General features: G+C 32.0%; 1 protein-coding gene across 2 annotated transcripts in view; it reads right to left on the reverse strand.

Annotated features, from left to right (window-relative positions):
* The window catches only part of LOC126883353 (polypeptide N-acetylgalactosaminyltransferase 1-like), a 58,736-nt gene that overhangs the window by 28,244 nt on the left and 9,968 nt on the right, over window positions 1-20,524 (reverse strand). For both annotated transcript variants that reach the window (XM_050648811.1, XM_050648810.1), the window contains exon 2: window positions 4,037-4,200. In XM_050648811.1, coding sequence (XP_050504768.1) covers window positions 4,037-4,200 — 164 coding nt within the window. The remainder of the gene's footprint in view (window positions 1-4,036; window positions 4,201-20,524) is intronic.

The following is a 20,524-nucleotide window of genomic DNA, read 5'->3' on the forward strand; positions in this document are numbered from 1 at the left end:
GTGATGGAGTTGTGCGTGAATGGTGCCGAAAATTCAAAGAAGGACGAAATGATGTGCATGACGAAGGGGGTCAAGGTCGCAATTCTGTCGTTACAGATGAGCTTGTTCAACGTGTTGATGAAGCGGTGAGAAACAACCGTCGCTTCACTTTAACACCGTTGGCAATGGAATTTCCACAAGTTTCATTTGACACACACACTTGACACATCCTTGATGTGTCAAGTGTGTGTGTCAAATGAAAGCGAATGACCGCGTAATTCACATTTGGCGGGAGAACTAATTGTCGCGGCCATGTTGTTTCGTGTGTAGTACAGTACAGACTGATGCCTGGAAGTCGGGATTAATGTAGAGTGTAGCGGGGGAGATGCGCTGTCGCCCACTGCGCACCGCAATGGCGAAACGCTTCACGGGAATTTTTTATGGACAAACGGAGGTTGAAAAAAAACGACCCTCGTACATTAGAAGTATGTAAGTCAAGAGTAATATGACCGGGTAATATGACCCGTATGCACGCCAATGGTGAATATAAAATTCTTAATTGTACGTCAAAAAATGCGTAATAACTACCTCTTAAAACCTACCAAATTTCATTTGCATATCTCAACCGGTTTTAGAGCAATAAATAAATCGTCAGTTTGTAAGAAAAAATGCAACATCCCATATCTCGGAAACGAAGCATTTGCGGACATGTTTATAAAGCAAACGGTCATTATTTTTAATGCAGAATTACCATTTAAAGTTTGTCTCACTTATTTAGAAACACCCTGTATTGATGAAGAAAGTTGCTAGTTGTTAAAGTACCTAACTTTTTTATTATCCAACATAACCGAATAAATCAAAAAGCAAAATGTTAAGATAGCCTAAGGTTACTGTTGAGTAGTAATTTCAATATTTTATATACGCTAGAATATTCCACAGGGTGTTCCAAACTTTGAGGAAAAAACACACTATCATTGTTACACCCGGTATACAATGACACTTATCTGTTTAGCAACAATATTATTACATCGATATTCTTGAAGAATAAATCTATAATATATTAAAAAAATTACTAAAATCGGACAACAGGTTTAGGAAATATGAGACATTAAATATGTCCCATTTTTAAGGTGGTGCGTTAATTTTGGCGCTTAGTGTATATCTAAGTTTCTTTTTTTTTGAAACTTTCAGAATAGCTTTGAACTAGCTAACAATGCAATATTTAACTGCTATTATACAGGGTGATTGATTAGTAGGGTAAAGCTCCGTAGATCCGTTATAGTAATGGATAGCGATAAAAGTTAATAACAAAAATTGTAGCCAACTTTGAGCTTCACATTACAAAATTAGTTAGAATTTTACAGGGTGTTCGATAACATAGTGGCAGATCAAACTTATGTTTTTTTAAATGGAACACCCTATATTTTATTTTATATTCGAAATCTTCTTAACTTCTCCATTACAAAAATATAAAGGTTTGGTATGTTATACAGGGTATTTACAAAGTTATAACAAATTTTATATGAAAATCATAACAAGTTCAACTCCCTGTATAAATAAAAATAAGCACAACAGCAATGGTTTATTGATGCCATATTTCTTTACTTATTGTCAAAATTTTCATAAATGATTGATATTCCTGATTTTCTTTATATTGAATACAGGGTGAGTCAAAACGCAAGTAGATTATTTTCTCAGTAATTTTAAATGAAACACCCTGTATTTTATATCACAATTGAAAAGTACTATTACCATACTTTAATTTATATATAACATTCCCTATGTCTAAATTTATTAGTTTTTGAGATATTTTCATTTTTCAGAGCAAATTATTAATTACGGGTCTAAATCTTTCCAAATTTTAGGCAAGCCATGATTGAATTGTCTAAAACTGACAATTTACGATTACTGATTATCAATCTGTAATCAAAGTTGGCTAAAATTTTTGTTATTAACTTTTATTGCTATCTATTACTATAACGGATCTACGGAGCTTTTCCCCAATAATTAATCACCTTGAATGGATAAATCGATTTTTTTTTATTTCAAACTAGTATTTTAAAAATGTGGCTAATGCAATGATATTTTAAAGTACGTTAATAAATCGATATCTACAAATTGATGGTGGGTCAGTGGCATTAGACTGCAGATCGAGAGTTCCCTAGTTCGAACACGGCTGTTGCGTATCTTTCTATAATTTTTTTAATAAATAGTTAAAAGTTGATATACTTAAAATTCGTATTTTATAAGTTAATTATTATATATAAATATTATATATAATACTTAAAATTCGTATTTTATAAGTTAATTATTATATATAAATATTATATATACCATTTTAAACAACCGTGGTATTATAAAAAGTACTTGTTTATACTAGTGTAATTTTTGGAATTATAATTTTGACAGTAATACACCTACTAAAAATTCATATTTTATCCTTTCGAAACATGTTGTGTCCTATATACAGTGATGAGCGCACTAATAACCGGCAAAATAACGCAAAAGATGGAAAACATATTAAGTTGTGAGATAAAAAGGGATGAACCTAGTAGAGGTGTTAAATTTAGCGATACTAACTTAAAAATTGACATTATATTGATTGTTTCCCGCCTTTAGACGTATCGGACGAGTTTTAGAAATGCCACTGTCACAGTGACAGTTTTAGTTGACATACTCTTTTGATATGTCTAAAGGTGGGAAACAATCAATATAATGTCAATGTATATGTTACCATCGCTAATTTTAACACCTCTACTAGTTTTATTTCTTTTTATCTCGCAATTTAATGTTTCCATCTTTTGCGCTATTTTGCCGGTTATTCGCGCGCTCATCACTGTATAACAAAACCGTGTTATTATAAAAAGTACTTTTTTATTATAGTGTAATTTTTGGAATTTTAAGCATTTTATATCGTCAAATTATTTTATATTCTCTCCTGTAAATAATAAAAACGTTTTATTATAAAAAAGGTCTTTTTTATAAAAGTGTAATTATTGTCTTTCAGAAACATGCATTTATAGCCCACAATACTTATATAAAATATAGTATTACCTCAAAATACTCAACTATTAATGGAAAGATTTTTACGTTTCCTGAAACATTTATATAGGTATTGTAAAATGTGTTGTTTTCGAAATGACCGATTCAATTGAATTTTGAAACTACATGTTATGGCAATTTCAAGATCATTGCTAATCATAAGACATTGGCAGGTGTGTACAAACTAAACCCAAAGAGCGACAAGACGAACATATATGCATATTGTTCTGCTTACGTGGTAGCTAAGGCAAGCCGCACACCAACGAAACTCGAAACGAAAAACATGAAACATGTTTCATGAAAATAAAACACTGCTAAACAAATCTCAAAGTCCGCCTACCAATGAAACGAGTGTGATTCATGCTCATGACACATTTTTATTTTCGGAGTTTCATAAATGGCCGGACGTATATTTGTTTAGCAGTGTTTTATTTCCATGAAACGTAATTTACGTTTCATGTTTCTTTGATGTGCGGCCCCTGCCTTACAACTACATACTATGGCGGCCAGAAATCAAAAGAATTAGATAATTGTTTTGTTTTTAGGTTTATTTGAAACTTTCGACATTACAGAAAACAATTCCTTTAGTTTTAGTTTATTGCTGCCAGAGTAGATGGCACCTTTCTAAGCTGACATTTAAGTGAGAAAGTATTCTCATGCACATACGTCTTACCAGACCTACTCAAAAACCGGTGCCGCCCAAAATCCCGACAGCCAGAATCCCGACATGCAACAATCCTCGCATTCACAAGTAAAAATTCCGACCACTACATTTTGTTTAGTAACAAAAATAAAAAAACAGATGGCCATAAACGAAAAAACAAGAACTGAATGTCATTATATGTTAAAAAGAAACTTATCAAACCTGTCGGGATTCTGGCCTGTCGGGATTTTGGCCTGTCGGTATTCTGGCGTGTCGGGATTTTGGCCGTTGGGATTGTGGCTGTCGGGATTTTGGGGTAGACCCCTCAAAAACATGTACTATATGAAATTATCTATACTATTAGGTACATACCATCTGTACTGGAATCGTCCACTAAAATAATTTCTTCTAATAGATGACTGGGCGTTTGTAGTATAACACTCCACACCGTCCTCAAGATGACACTTAATAATTCGTTATAAAATATCACAACAACTGACGCTCTCAGCCTTGTATTGTACGTAAAATTTTTACATCTAAAACAAAAAAAAATTGCAAATTATTGGTTTTTGGGTGATAAAATACATTTAATTCATTAGAATATTGCAATGGTTTTAACACTTAGTTTATTTAGTTTTTATATTAATTTATTTACATTACAACATAATTTATACAGGGTGTTTCATTGGGAAACGGAAATACTTTAATGGTGAATAGAGGTCACCGAGCCATTTCTAGATATAACACATTTTTTGCCCTAACGACTTTTATAACCGAGTTACAGGGTGTTTTATCAATTTTGCCCATTTACTTCCTAAGCCATAACTTTAGAACCACCCTGTATATTTTTTTGATATTTGGTACACATATGTCTCATTCAAAACCCAAACGACCAACATACTAACCATAAGAAAAATCCAGGTCCGGATTAACAAAAAATTATAAAGTAATTGTGACCTTAAAACAACACCCTGTATATTCAAATTTTGAAAATCTGTTTGCATATTTGAAAAGAGTACAAAAAAGTAAGTGTAATGGTTCGCTTCAATTTTTCGGCCAGACAATTTTATAACTTCAATTTTGAAATTATATTGAATCTTTTAAGAACTCTGACATTAAAAAGTAGGTATTATTAACTTTTAATTATAAATTAATAAAGTTAATGAATAAATACACATTTTAAAAATAATCAATACTTATTTACCACATTGAAACGACCCAATTACTAATGACAAGAAAAATCCAGATAAGGATTAACAAAAAAATATACTTAAAGTAATTGTGACCTTGAACCGACACCCTGTATATTGAAATTTTTAAAATTTGTCTGCGTATTTTAAAAGAGCATAAAAAACTGTGATTAATGGTTCATTTTTTATCATATCAGGTTCATAATTTTTTGAGCCGTTGATTTAATTACATCCATTTTGAAATTATATTGAAATTTTAAAGAACTTTGAAATTAAAAACCAGGTATTATTAACTTTTAATAATTTAATGTTAATGAATCAATACTTATTTTAAAAACACTAAATACTTATTTACTACGCTGGCTTCATGGATTCTCGGGATTTGTAGCTGTATGCACATTATTAAAAATTATAATTGCGAGAATTGGGATATTTTAATGATTAGGTAAGGAATTGTAAGGAATTATGAAAAACAGTTATATTCAATAAAAAAATCGTTTAAACAATTCAACAATTTAACATAAATTAAAAATATTTGAACTATAACAGTTGCTCAAAATGTCCGCCATTTTGTTCGAGTCATTTTCTTGCTCGTTTTAAAAGATTTCGAATCGATTTTCTAATTACATTGGGATTGTTCTTAATTTTTCTGGCAGCTTTTTGTCACCTTGACAGAATTAATCAACATGATTTCAAAATTGCCGTAATTAAATTACCTGCGCAAAAATTTGACATGCACCTTTTAACGTAGTTTTTATGCTCTTTTATAATACGCAAACAAATTTTCAAAATTTTAATATACACGGTGTTGTTTCAAGGTCACAATTACTTTAAATTTTTTTTGTTAATCCGGACCTGGATTTTTCTTGTGATTAGTAATTGGGTCGATCCAATGTGGTAAATAAGTATTGATTATTTTTAAAATGAGTATTTATTCATTAACTTTAACAATTTATAACTAAAAGTTAATAATATCTGCTTTTTACTAAAAAGCTTTTTTATTAAAAAAATTCAATATAATTTCTAAATTAAAGTTAAACAATTGTCAGGCCGAAAAATTGAAGCCGAACCTTTACACTTACTTTTTTGTGCTCTTTTTAAATATGCAAACAGATTTTTAACATTTGAATATACAGGGTGTTGTTTTAAGGTCACAATTACTTTATAATTTTTTGTTCATCCGGACCTGGATTTTTCTTATGGTTAGTATTTCGGTCGTTTGGGTTTTGAATGAGACATATGTGTAGTAATTATCAAAAAAATATACAGGGTGGTTCTAAAGTTATGGCTTAGGAAAGAAATGGGTAAAATCGATAAAACACCCTGTAACTCGGTTATAAAAGTCGGTAGGGCAAAAAATGAAGTATATCTAGAACCGGCTCGGTGACCTCTATTCACCACTAATGTATTTCCGTTTCCCAATGAAACACCCTGTATAATACAAAGTTTAATGTCCGACAACAATACGCGCTTATCAGATTTTTCAATACAATTTATAGACTCCGGTTGGTTCTAAATTCTAAATCTATATTTACCGCTAGGATGGGGGAGAGATCAAGGCGACTTAAGAAACCCTGTACCTCTCGCAGATAGACGAGTGTTGTTTACTTGGAATCTCATTAATAGAATTTTCTAGTGGGCCATTGTCAGGTAGCTAACGTAAATAATTTCTAGAAGGCAGCAATTTCCTGATGAATACAGAGAAGTAATCTTGAGATGTGTTATATCTTTAACCTTCAAAATCTTCTGATCACACTTCTACTAATAAATAAAAGATGAGCCAAATACTCTAAAACTTAACAATAGATCTTAAGAATGTTCTAAAAACGTTAATAAGAAAGGTTTGAGACTCATTCTGAGATTTCTGCTAGTCATTTTGTTTCGGTTAATTCTATCTGCACTATCAGCAAGGAGAGTATCGTCAGCGTATCGGAAATGATTAATAAATATGCAGTTTCCCAAAAGTCCGAATTTAGTATTTGCTATCGCCTTTCTAAATAGGTATTCAGAGTTAATCTTAAAATAAGTGTAACAAAACACAACCTTTTGGAACTCCTCTCTGTGGTTACACGCGAATTTTCAGATTTATTGTTTAGACCTGGGACTTCTCATTTTTCTCTAATAGATGTCGCTACCGCTACAGCGTCCGATACGCAGAATTATTTTCATAATTCTGCTAAAATAGACAGCTTGGTATCGTTTTGATTTAGAGGTGTTCATGTAGCTCCACTGAAGAGGTGTGGAGAGACCGAAACGGACGTATGGGGATGGTGGATCATCTATTATCTCCGAACCTAAATGAAATATAAGCTGTTTTTAAATTTACTGTGGTTTACTTTGTCGAAAGCTTTTTCGTAATCTAGAAAGCAGACAAGTATATCATTTGAATCAACGCTTGGATACTGAATAGTGCCTCCCGATCACATTGCGCTATAATCTTTCAATCTTTGTAGTAGGTAGTTTGCAGTCAATTCAGTGATTAATAATAACTGCCAAATGGCTATAAAAAATTTCTTTGTTATATTTAGATGAACTGATAACACAAAGTAATAAAATAAAACAACCTATTGTTTTTTTAATTGCATTTTTAGTGGCCGTAGAAAATATACGTGGGTATGAGGATAGTGCAGTAAAGAATCTGTTCCTCTATATAACTTAAATCGTTTTTTCCCGATTTTTCTAAAAACTCTGTCCAAATCTGAAAGAGACCTGGATCCCGCGTACCAAAAAAAGTTGATTAATAGCAAGCTGAAAATTTGTTAATAGCTTAACGGTGTCTAGTCGGACAAACTTTGATGTAAGGGAACAATGGAAGTTTTAATTGTGGAACAGGTTCAAAATTTGGAACGTCAGACTACGAAAACGTTCCATGTATTTTGTCAGACAGAACTTCCAATTGATTTGTTACCATTTCATTAAACTTTCATGCAAAAATCAGACTGGTGTTTACCACCAACTGGGCATTTTAATGAGTGGAACACGAAGAACATGTCAAATGACAGGAATAATGTTTTGTCAGTAATAGCAGTTTGAGTTTTACATGAGAGTTTATTGAAAGGATAACAAATCAATTGTATGTTCTGTCCGACAAAATACATGGGACGTTTTCATAATCTGACGTTCCAAATTTTTAAACTGTTCCACAATTAAAACTTTCCCTGTTCCAGTGTTACCGTACATCAAAGTTTGTCCGACTAGACACCGTTAAGCTATTAACAAATTTTCAGCTTGCTATTAATCAACTTTTTTTTGGTGCGCGGGATCCAGGCATAAAATTCCTTCCCATTTTAACCAACTACCAACCCACACATGCCAGCGGGGTAGGTTATTAAAACTATATCCTTTTTCTATACAGGGTGATTGATTAAGAATGCCCAATATCTGAGTTGTAGATTTTAGACCTCAAAATATTTAGAATTAGGCCTTAACTTAAATAAAATGTGGCTGCTTACTGAGTTACAGGATGTTTTATTTAAAGATTTAAAAACTATTTGCACCCACTACTTTAAAACTATTTGACATGTCCTTATCATATTTGGCATAAAGTGTAGGTACTGTACACCCTACTAAATTATGATACATAAACGTTTCTGGCTACTACCAGTGGCGTACGACAGGGGACAGTAAAAGGCTGACCCTTCCCAAATTCTACGCCACTTGCGAAATTGCTATTTTAGCACAATTTTTCGATTCTCCAATACTTTCTTAAATAATTTTCTCTTTATTCGTAACTAATCGTAACGATAAAATCATTAGTTTTCGATATATTTGAAGTTAAAAATGAAGGGACACAATACACTAATCAAAATAACTGTTCCGTTTCTTATTTAACTTCAAATTAGGGTTGGCAAAAACCACGATTTTTTCAAAAAAAACCAAAAAAACCAGATTTTTTGGTTTAAACCAGGTTTATTTGATACAAAGTGTAATAAGTCTAAATACTTTAAAAATGAATAAATTATTTTATAAAATACAGTATAGTAATAAACAATGAAAAAAATGATTAAGACAACTTTTAATTTTATTTATGCACACAAAAAACAAAAAATCATCTTCAAAAATAATAATATTCAAAATAACTAAGTTTCAAAGTAAAAAATAGAATTTATTTATTTTAATTTTCTTCAATTGCGGCAGCTGTATTAAAAACTTCCAGTTGGTCTAAACCTTGGTTTAAACCAAGGTTTTAAGCATGTTGTTTTAAACCTGCCAACCCTGCTTCAAATATCTCGAAAAATGTTAATTTTATCGTTACGATTTAAAGTATTATTTACATAAAAAGTATTGGAGAATCTAAAAATGATGCTAAAATAACAATTCAGTCAGAGGCGTAGAATTTGGGAAGGATCAACCAATCATTTTACCCTTTACACGATTATTAACATAATGTAGTAGGGTATACAGCACCTACACTTTCTGCCAAATATGACCAGGATATGTCAAAGAGTTTTAAAGTACTGGGTACAAATAGTTTTTAAATAAAACACCCTGTATAGCAGTAAAGAGCATATTTTATTTAAGTGATTGAGGTTCAATTTTAATATTTTGAGGTATAGAAACTACAACTCAGAGATTTGACATTCTTAATGAATCACTCTGTATATGGTACATGTATTAATTATTTTTAATTTTTGTTTTTTATAATTGTTAACATACTAAATTACATATCCAATAATTTTTATCAATTAAACAGATGGGTGCAGATCGACCTTAAATCGTATTTTTGACTATATTATAACAATACTGACTCTTTTGTTATTGTAGGTATTATTTGTATACATTTATACCACAACCACAACAAAACCTGGGTTCAAGTTAAATCAAACATTAAACATTTAGAATCAGGTACAAAGTATAAACTAATATTGTTTTATATTTTCGTATGATTTTTCTGTTCAATGATTAAGGGTGAAGAACCTTAGTCAAGTATTAACTAAAAATCTGCGAAAATTTCAAATCTTAATATTTATAAACAAGAGATATGTATACCCTATTCCACGAACATACGCCTGTTTTGGATTACTTCGACAACGCATATTTTACTGTGCAAAATAAGAAGAACGAAAGTAAATTGCAAATTACATTGTTGTTTATTGGAATAATTATTAGCGCCATTTACTTTCGTACTTCTCATGTTGCACAGTAAAATATTCGTTGTCGAAGTAATCCAAAACAGGCGTATGTTCGTGGAATGGCCCATATTTGAAAAAATATTAACTTGACTTCTATTAGTCGTAGAAGTTTCTTTTTTTGTTAAATGAATGTTTTTCAACCAGTTTTTCGGTCCACCTAGTTAGAAATATATATTATTTTTCTCATGATCATCTTTCAGTGCGTCACAGTTTTTCGATTTCTTTCTAACGCACTGAAAAATGATCATGAAAACGACAATACCATAAAAATTATTATATTTGTTTATTATAAATTTTCGGTAGTAATTGCACAAGAGCTCTAAAATTCTATATTAATTTTAGAGATCGAGTGCAATTTGTTGCGATTATTTCATGAATAAAACTGTTAAAAACCAAAATTTTATTGTAATATTTATTTATGTAAGTACAAGTTAGTAAAATTAAACACACAGTTGTTATAAATATTTTACGGATGAAAGTCATCACTTTATAATTTTTAAAACATTAATTGTCATTAATGTCACTGAATGTATTTTTTCATAGCAACGAAGGGCATCTGACGTAATATACTTGACGACGGGAAATTATCAAAAATTATCAATTTAATTTAGATTTCTGTAGCTTTCTATTGGTCAGAATCTCCTATGAATGAAATAATCAGTAGTAATTGCACAAGAGCTCTAAAATTCTATATTAATTTTGGAGATCTAGTGCAATTGGTTGCGATTATATCATGAATAAAACTGTTCAAAACCAAAATTGTATTGTAATTTATTTATGTAAGTACAAATTAGTACAATTAAACACACAGTTGTTATAAATATTTTACGGTTGGAAGTCATCACTTTTATAATTTTTAAAACGTTAATTGTCATTAATGTCACTGAATGTATTTTTTCATAGCAACGAAGGGCATCTGACGTAATATACTTGACGACGGGAAATTATCAAAAATTATCAGTCTAATTTAGATTTCTGTAGCTTTCTATTGGTCAGAATCTCCTATGAATGAAATAATCAGAGAAATCCATAATTTTTTCATTTCTAGACTGACTTATTTGTTTTCTATCAAAGTTTCTACATACAATACGTCTAGTTTTCGATTAGATATAGGCGACTGAAGGAAGAACTAAAATCGGCAACATTGCTTATAAGAATGAGTTCCGTTGCCACTGTGGAATGACGAATGGCAGAATGAATCAGAGCGACATAACAAGACTATGACTTTTCATCGATTGTCATCTGTTTCGAGCTTCTGTCATGTGTCACATAATATTAATATATCTACGTCATACGTCTTGTATGGCTTGTATGGTTTGTATCATTGGTATATACCAATAACGTATGACGTAGATATATTAATATTATGTGACACATGGCAGAAGCTCGAAACAAAATGACTATGAATGAAAAGCACTATAGACAAGGTATACTAAGCAAAATAGCGTAACACGCGGGCAGTCGATCGGTGGTCTATCTATCTGTTTTTACCAAGCGATCCCGCACATGTGACAGACAAAGATAGCTAGACCACTCAAAGAGAATATGGACCAATGACGTCCTTGATATTGGCGTTACACCTCGTTGCACAGAGCGGCCCATAACTTACCTAGTCTATTCTTATGTTTATGGAATCAAATCCATTTGTGGACAGCGAGGAAGCAGTGTTCCCATTTATAGGCCGTATATCTAATTTAAAACTAAATATTCTGTATCATGATGATTGATGACTATTCTGCGCATTGAGCTTTCTCTTTTTGTTCTCTTCTGCGTAAGATGACGATTTGTCTATTTGTTTTTATAATATGCACTACATCGCTTATAACTTGAGTTTCTCATATTTATATTCTTCTTCCTTTTTTTGAAAACTTGAGTATAACATAATATATGTGACCAGTTTGACGCTATAGGAAGACCAAAAGAATTTAAAATATTTTTACTAAATCTAACTAATGAATTATACATGAATTTTTTTCATTAGAAAAACACATAAATGTCGACTTCAGGAGCCATGACCTTACTAACTTAGGATAATCTTCTAATAATATTAATAAAAGTGAAAATTTCAAGGTTAACAAGATAGTAGTGACATTTTACGCCTTCCTACTCGGATTATAAATGTGCCTAACTGTTTTCTAAAAATATATTTTATTGGAAACTCATCTTTGATTACTCGCCTCTTATATAAGAATAAGTTATGCAGTTAAACAAATAGTACAGTAATAATTCATACTGTAATTTCTCATAAACATTGCGTTTATTAATGTCATTAGCCAATCACTTTCTTCTGTACACGACCTTTAGTTTCTCTAAACATTAATTTTTTTTTATATTTAGATGGGTTTTATCAATACATTATTTTCCGTGTTGACTGAATAATACACTGCGGTGCAAAAAAATCGATCCACTAAAAATTTGGTCATTTTGATGTTTCGAATTTCCTAAACCTGTTGTCCGATTTAAGCGATTTTTTACCACGTTATAGTCTTATTCATGGGCAATATCGCTGTAATAATATTGTTGCTAGACAGTCAAACTGTCATTGTATACCGGGTGAACGAATCAAACTGTGTTTTTTCTCAAAGTTCGCATCACCCTGTGGATTATTCTAGCATTTATAAAATACTGAAGGATTTTATTAACATTTTGTCTTTCGATTCATTCGCTTATGTTGGATAATAAAAAAGTTAGGTACTTTAACAACTGGCCATGTTCGTCATCAGTACAGACTGTTTTCTAAATAAGTGTGACAAACTTTAAGGGGTTTTTTTTTTTTTTTTTTTTTCTTCCGGAAGCCGTCCGTGTATGCACCCCGGTGGCACTGCAGCTTTTCAGCTTATTGTGCTTCCTTCCATTTGTTCTCATGACACCCAATCCAATAATGCAGTGCCCTTTACTAGCCTGTAAAGGTCCATTGGGTTAGTGCCATACACTGTCGGACTTGGTTTGCAGTCTCCATATATTGCTTGTCTCTTACGATCCAGCGCCTCGCAATCGCACAATAAATGTCTGACTGTCTCGGTCTCTCTATTGCATAGTCTGCAGCTGAGATCTCCGTTATATAGTCCTATCGTGTGTAGGTGTCCTTTTACTGGAAAGTGTCCAGTTAAGAAACCTGTAATAATTTTGAGCTGATTCCTGTTCATTTTGAACAGTTCTTCAGCTCTTTTTGCGCATGTCTGAGGTATAAATCTCTTCGCATGCTTTTGCGTGGGAATTTCTTCCCAGTATTCTTTGTGCTGTCTTCGTATCCAGCCTCTTAATCGGTCTCTGATTGTGCTTTTGGGCACTCCCAGTGCCGGTTCTGGACCGAAGTATCCTGTTGCTGATCCTCGTCTAGCAAGTTCGTCAGCTTTTTCATTACCAGCGATCCCTTGATGTCCAGGCACCCAAATGAGTTTTACCTCATTATGTTCCGCCAGGGTGTCAAGTTCTTCGCGGCATTCCCATACAAGCCTTGAGGTTATCCTTGGGTTCTTTAAAGCCCTCAAGGCCGCTTGGCTGTCTGAACAGATATTGATTCTCTTATTAGTATAAGTCCTCAATCTGTTTATCCGTGCACAGTGCAGGATTGCATATACCTCCGCCTGAAATACAGAGGTATATTCTCCTAGTGGGATGGAACCGTTATAGTTCCTATCCTCACTATATACTCCTGATCCCGAACCATCTTCTGTCTTGGACCCATCTTTACATGAGAAAATGCGACAATTTGCTTTATAATCATATGTCCGCAAACTCTTCGTTTCCAAGATACGGGATGTTCATTTTTTTACCAACTGACGATTTATTTATTGCTTTAAAACCAGTTAAGATATGCAAATGAAATTTTGTGGGTTTTAAGACGTAGTTATTGCACATTTTTTAACATATGTACAATTAAAAATTGTATATTCACCATTGGCGTGCGTACGGTTAATATGATCGGTCATAATACCCGTTTGCGCGCCACTGGTGAATATTAAATTCTTAATTGTATGTCAAAAAATGTGCAATAACTACGTCTTAAAACCCACCCATTGATTTGCATATCTCAACTGGTTTTAAAGCAATAAATAAATCGTCAGTTTGTAAAAAAAAAAAATTGAACATCCCGTATCTCGGAAACGAAGCGTTTGCGGACATATGATTATAAAGCAAATTGTGATTATTTTCTCATGTAAAATTACCCCTTAAAGTTTGTCGCGCTTATTTAGAAACACCCTGTACTGATGACGAACATGGCCAGTTGTTAAAGTATGTACCTAACTTTTTTATTATCCAACATAAGCGAATGAATCGAAAGACAAAATGTTAAGAAAACCTGATGCTATAGTTGGGTTTTAATTTCAGTATTTTATAAATGCTAGAATAATCCACAGTGTGATGCGAACTTTGAGAAAAAAACACAATTTGATTCGTACACCCGGTATACAATGACATTTTGACTGTCTAGCAACAATATTATTACAGCGATATTGTCAATGAATAAGGCTTATAACGTGGTAAAAAAAGAATGTGTGTGTACTTTGTACGCACGTAAGAAGTTATACTTCTACTACATATTATGTGATTTTTAAGACAATACCAAAAATTTAAAAAAATAAAAGAATAAAACGCACACAAACACATTGAAAAATGCCACAAAGAAAAATGATTTCTGAACGATAATAATTGTTGGCAAAAATTTTAAATACGCATTTTCTGAAAAAAAAAAATTATATAACAAATATACTGTTATGATCTGCTTCTTATTAATTTTATATTAATTATTATTTATTTGATTAATTATTTAATTGTCGCAAATCATACATAAAAAATGAATAAAAAATCTCAGAAGAAAATGTCTAAATTATCTTACGTTATACTTATCTTCTCTCGTGGGTTCAGTATCTCTTAGTTGATCCTAATCGGGATAAAACAGGGAAAAGAAATAAAGCAAAATATAAAATAAACATACATAATTGTCTTTTATTTATCAAAATCGATACTCTAAAAATCTATCAAATCTAAAACCTGTGGACACAGATGTCCGAATGAAATTTCTACCATTTAAATTTATTCTAGTTAAGAAAAACAATTTATCGGTTTGTTCCCGATGACTTTGGTACAACAAAATAAACAAAACCAAATTATGTATTCGCAAGATTAGCTATACTCCCTATTTACTTTCTGAAATATTGGAATTTTAATTCCTACGCTTTTTACTCAAAATTTTAGTTTCCGAACATAAAAATATCTTTCACAAAGTTGACTGACCTTTTGCTTCACTCACTCTGATGTCCTCTCGTGACCCAAAACAGCTCTCCCTCGTTGACTATGTTAAAAGCTACTCATCAAAGCCCTCTCCGTTCTCCAGCTTCAAAACTATCAGCATACCAGCACCAATTCTCCAACAAGCCAGGCCTCTTTTGACCAGTACTCGATTCAAACAAAACTCCAAAAATTCTCTGCTCTCCTTCTCACAATAATACAGAATCAAAGAGGTATTTCGTCTCAATTTGATCTGTCTCTCGTTCCACTTTTCAGCACTATTCTCCACTATCAAACAACCACTGGTACTTGCTAACTATCTATCCACGAAAACGTCGAAGTGCTCCTCAGCGATGCCAATAACATAATGCCTTCTTTTTCAAATTCACTCAACATTCAAACCACTTTTCCCCTTCCAAATTGCCAAGACTCAGAAACATTTCTCTTTTCCATTCGACAAACAAACAGTCATTTTCAAAATTATTCCGACCATCCTAATTACTTTTGGGGAACCCTACAACATTTACTCGGGGTGAAACAAAGATATTAAAATTCCAAACTTTCTTTTAAACCATTTTTCTAGAAAATGATAATTACCTCTACCTGTAGATTCTATAGTTCCCGTAATAAACAATCTTTTAACATTTTAAAACTAAATACATCGTCCTTTTCACTTTAATTATTCACAAAAGTCTTTAATGGTTCATCGGAAAGCTCATAAAAAAAAAAGAAATCCACTTACATCCAAACTAAATTCTAATAAATATTTACAGATCAATATACAGGGTGTATCAAATTTATGTGCCCGCGTTATTTAAAAAAAATTTAATTTAATTTTTATTTTGCCCTTGATTGATAAAATTGAAAACACAATAATACTTACAATCATAAAATGCATAAAAAAATAAAAAAAATAAAAACTTGCATCGGGAAACGAACCCGTGAATTTCGGCTCGCTTTGATTCGTAATCGAAGCCTAGACTCACTCGTCCAATTCCACATTATTTGTCATGTGGAAAAATAGGGTAACTGAACGTTTTACTGTTTGACAGTTGTTTTGAATATAATTAAATTATGTAGTTTAAATTTTGTGGAAGAAAATATTAAAATATAACAAAACAGTAAGAAAACAATATATTAGATAAAGATTGGTAGAACTTTTGTTGGTAATCAAATTAAGTATGTAAATCAAAGCATTACATACCTACTAGATAAATAAATCTACGCCAAAAAATCATAATTTTAAAATAAAAATCGGACCTAATTTGGGATTTCTCTCTAAAATCCCCATTCTTGAGAAAATAAATGTACAGTAGAGCGTCGATTATCCGAACGTCGATCAACCGAACGACCGCTTATTCGAACTATCGACTCCCGCGTCCCGCACTCGAATACCGAGCAAGCGTTAGTAATTGACGCTTAAAATATCTTCAATTTTCTTCAATATTGTATCCAAAAATAATTATGTTGTTGCAAAGACTGCACTTTTTTGTTTAGTTGCTAGTTGTCATTATCAAGATATAAATAAATATGTAGGTATATAAATATGGCTTTTATTCACTTGTGGATAAATATGTATGACTATAAATATGTATCAATATATTGTAGTTCGATTATCCGAACAAATCGGTTTCCGAACACCTATGTCCCCCAATAAGTTCGGATAATCGACGCTCTACTGCAGCGGTTCTCAATCTGTGGTACATGTACCACTGGTGGTACATTTCATTTTTTGAGCTGGTACACAAAACGCAAAAACAGCCAAAATGAGCACCACTATTATAGTTAATTAGATCACCTAGTTAGATATCTATTTCAGTTAGGTGGTACCAAAAATAATAAAAAGTATTTGGTGGTACATGACACAAAAAGATTGAGAACCGCTGCTCTACTGTATTTCAACCTAATCCAAATGTATAATTACAATATGATTATAATAAAAACTACTTACCAAATTAGAATGAGTTTTTCTTGTCCAAAATAGTCCAAAAGTCCAAAAATATAGGTATATGAAAACTATTTAAAAAGGCAAGTATAACTATTAACTAACTTTTGTTTATTGTTTCTTTTCACACAAATTTTAAAACGCAACAACCATACCTACAGCTGTGCCACAGCCGCCATATTGAATAATTTTTGACATGTCATTTGAACATCCAATCAGAACAAAGTTATAATGCGCATGCGCCGGGATCATAGGTTTTAACATATAAAAATTCACCCTCATATCGCCGGTAAAGAAGTATAACTTCAAAAATCACTTAAATCGGACAACAGGTTTAGGAAATTCGAAACATCAAAAATGACCAAATTTTTAGTGGATCGATTTTTTTGCACCGTAGAGAATGATCCACCAATACAGAGACAAAAATCTCGAAAATTTTTATATTCCTAGCATAAATGTTAATAATTTTGTTCTGACGCTATTTTTTTGTGGCACCTTAATGCAATTTTTACTGGGAATAAGCCACAATTTTACTGAATAACAATAATTGGTACTGAATTTATTAATTTCGATAAATATTTCGTTCTGATAATTTATATTAATATTTTTCAACAAAGTTATTTAATCTACTAAATGTAACTTACACTTATTGGAATGGAATGCATTCATATCTTAGTTATTGTTATTATAAAAATTTAAGACACTTCAGATTAAAGATCTATATCTGTAAAGTATTTATACTTTTCTCCAGACTAAGTTTGAGTGATTTTTAATGATCTTAAAGTAAATATTCCGTTTTACCATTTTCAAATATTTCAAATATCTTCTTCTTCTTTAGCCCATTTCTATCCAACTTTGAACATAGGCCTACCCTAAATATTTCCATATTTGTCTGTCCCTGGCTGCGCTTTTCCATAGAGTTCCCGTAGGTTTTACAATATCGTCCTTCCATCGCATCTGAGGTCTTCCTCTTCCTCTTCTTCCTGTCCACGGTCTCCAGTTTTGTAATTCAGCATTCCATCGTTTGTCTTCCTATCTGGAATTGTGGCCCGCAAATCTCCACTTTAATCCTGTTATATGTTCTGTTACATTTTTTCCTTTGATTTCTCTCTTATCCGTTTGATTGATTTTCTGTCTTGCAGTTTTATTCCCAACACGGATCTTTCCGTTTTTCTTTGAGCTAAGTATTTCTATTTTGTTTATGTTGGCCTTTGTTAATGTCCATGTTTCTGAGCCATAAGTCAGAACAGAAAGGATGCACTGATCAAATACACGGGTTTTTAGGTACTGTTGTATTTTTGTGCTTTTTAGTATCCAAACGGTGCCCACTACAATCTGATTCTTCTTTGTACTTCAATTGTTTGGTTCTCTTTATTAGGTTTGATTAGTTGACCCAGGTATAATATATTCGTCAACAACCTAAATATTTACGTTATATTTATATTATCTCTACACCTCACGGTAGAAGAGAACCGGATTATACAGGGTGTCCCGAAAATATTGGTCATAAATTATACCACACATTCTGGGTTCAAAAATCGTTCGATTGAACCTAACTTACCTTAGTACAAATGTGATCATAAACAAAGTTACAGCCCTTTGAAGTTACAAAATGAAAATCGATTTTTTTTCAATATATCGAAAACTATTAGAGATTTTTTATTGAAAATGGACATGTGTCATTCTTATAGCAGGAACATCTTAAAACAAAATTATAGTGAAATTTGTCCACCCTATAAAAATTTTATGGGGGTTTTGTTCCTTTAAAGCCCACAAATGTGTGTGTACGTTCCAATTAAACTATTATTGTGGTACCATTAGTTAAACACATTGTTTTTAAAACTTTTTTGCCTCTTAGTCTTTTTTTGATAAGTCACCTTTTATCGAGAAGTTTGGGGGGGTTTAAGGAAACAAAACCAAAAGGAAAATGGGGTACCATAAAATTTTTATGGGGTACACAAATTTCATTTTAATTTTTTTTAAGATGTTGCTGCCGTAAGAATGGCACATGTCCATTTTCAATAAAAAATCTCAGGAGTTTTCGATATAATGAAAAAAAATCGATTTTCATTTTGTAACTTCAAAGGGCTGTAACTTCTTTTGTATGCACTATTGTGTATAGGTAAGTGAGGTTCAATCAACATATTTTTGACCCCAGAATCTGTGGTATAATTTATGACCAATCTTTTCGGATATAATATTATATAATACCCTGTATATAATATTATATTTATTCTATCATTTGTATTTGTCATGATTTTTGTTTTACCCATGTTCATTTTTAATCCTATTTTCTCTGATGCTTGTGCTAGTTGGGTCAGCATTGTGACTAGTTCTTCTTGGTTGGTTGTAATAAGAACAACATCATCGCAATATCTGAGGTGATCAAGTTTCTTTCCGTTTATGTTGATACCCATATCTTCCCATTCCAGTTTTTTTAAAGACGTCTTCTAGAGCTAAGGTGAACAGTTTTGGGGATATTAGATCTCCGTGTCTTACGCCTATACGGATTGGTACGGGATTAGTTTTGTTTGTTTTATTTTCCCATTCGACCGTCATAGTTGCTGTTTTATATATGTTATGTAAGTGCTGCCTGTACCTGGAGTCTATTCTGCTGTCATTTAGAGCTTTTTCTATCGCCATAATTTCGACGCTATCAAACTATGGTATTTCAAATAATATGGATTTAAATTGTCGATAGATATTATGGCCATATAAAGAATCAATTCGAATATCACAATAAATATTTAACCAAAAACAAATAATAACAAATAAAAACAAGAGTTAAAAGGAAACCTAAAAAACTGAGAGTAAATTAATGAGAGAATTATTAGAGTATGCATATACTACGTGGAAAGGGCACGACCTCGAGATCATTGAAATATATGAAATTAGAGCCATCAGAAATTGTATCAAAAAGAGATAAACGAATGTTCTATGAAATCCTATCAGAACTTCTTAAAAATGTAAGTCGCAAAGGAATTGTGTTGTTAAGAGATTTTAATGCTTGGGCAGACAAAAAACAAATGACAAAGTCGTAGGAAAATATAGGGTCGTCAAAACAAATGAAAATGACGCCCAAATGACAAACAACCAGCACAAATCGCCCCACTGGAAACGAATCCACCTAAATACAATATTGATGCAGTGCAAAACGACTAAACATAATTTTTATAAGTCAGGACTTAGGCAAAAATTAACAGTCTAAAAACAGTTTACAATAAAACGGTCAAAAATCGTAGAACGAACAGGAAAGAGACGAGTGGAACAGATTTAAGTGGAAGATATTGGATGGGACATTGCTTACAACTTCTGACTGAAAGATTGCAGTTCAAGATCATCATCACAACATAAATATGAA

This window comes from Diabrotica virgifera, chromosome 4 (assembly GCF_917563875.1).
Source record: "Diabrotica virgifera virgifera chromosome 4, PGI_DIABVI_V3a".
In the NCBI taxonomy this organism is placed as follows: Eukaryota; Metazoa; Arthropoda; class Insecta; order Coleoptera; family Chrysomelidae; genus Diabrotica; species Diabrotica virgifera.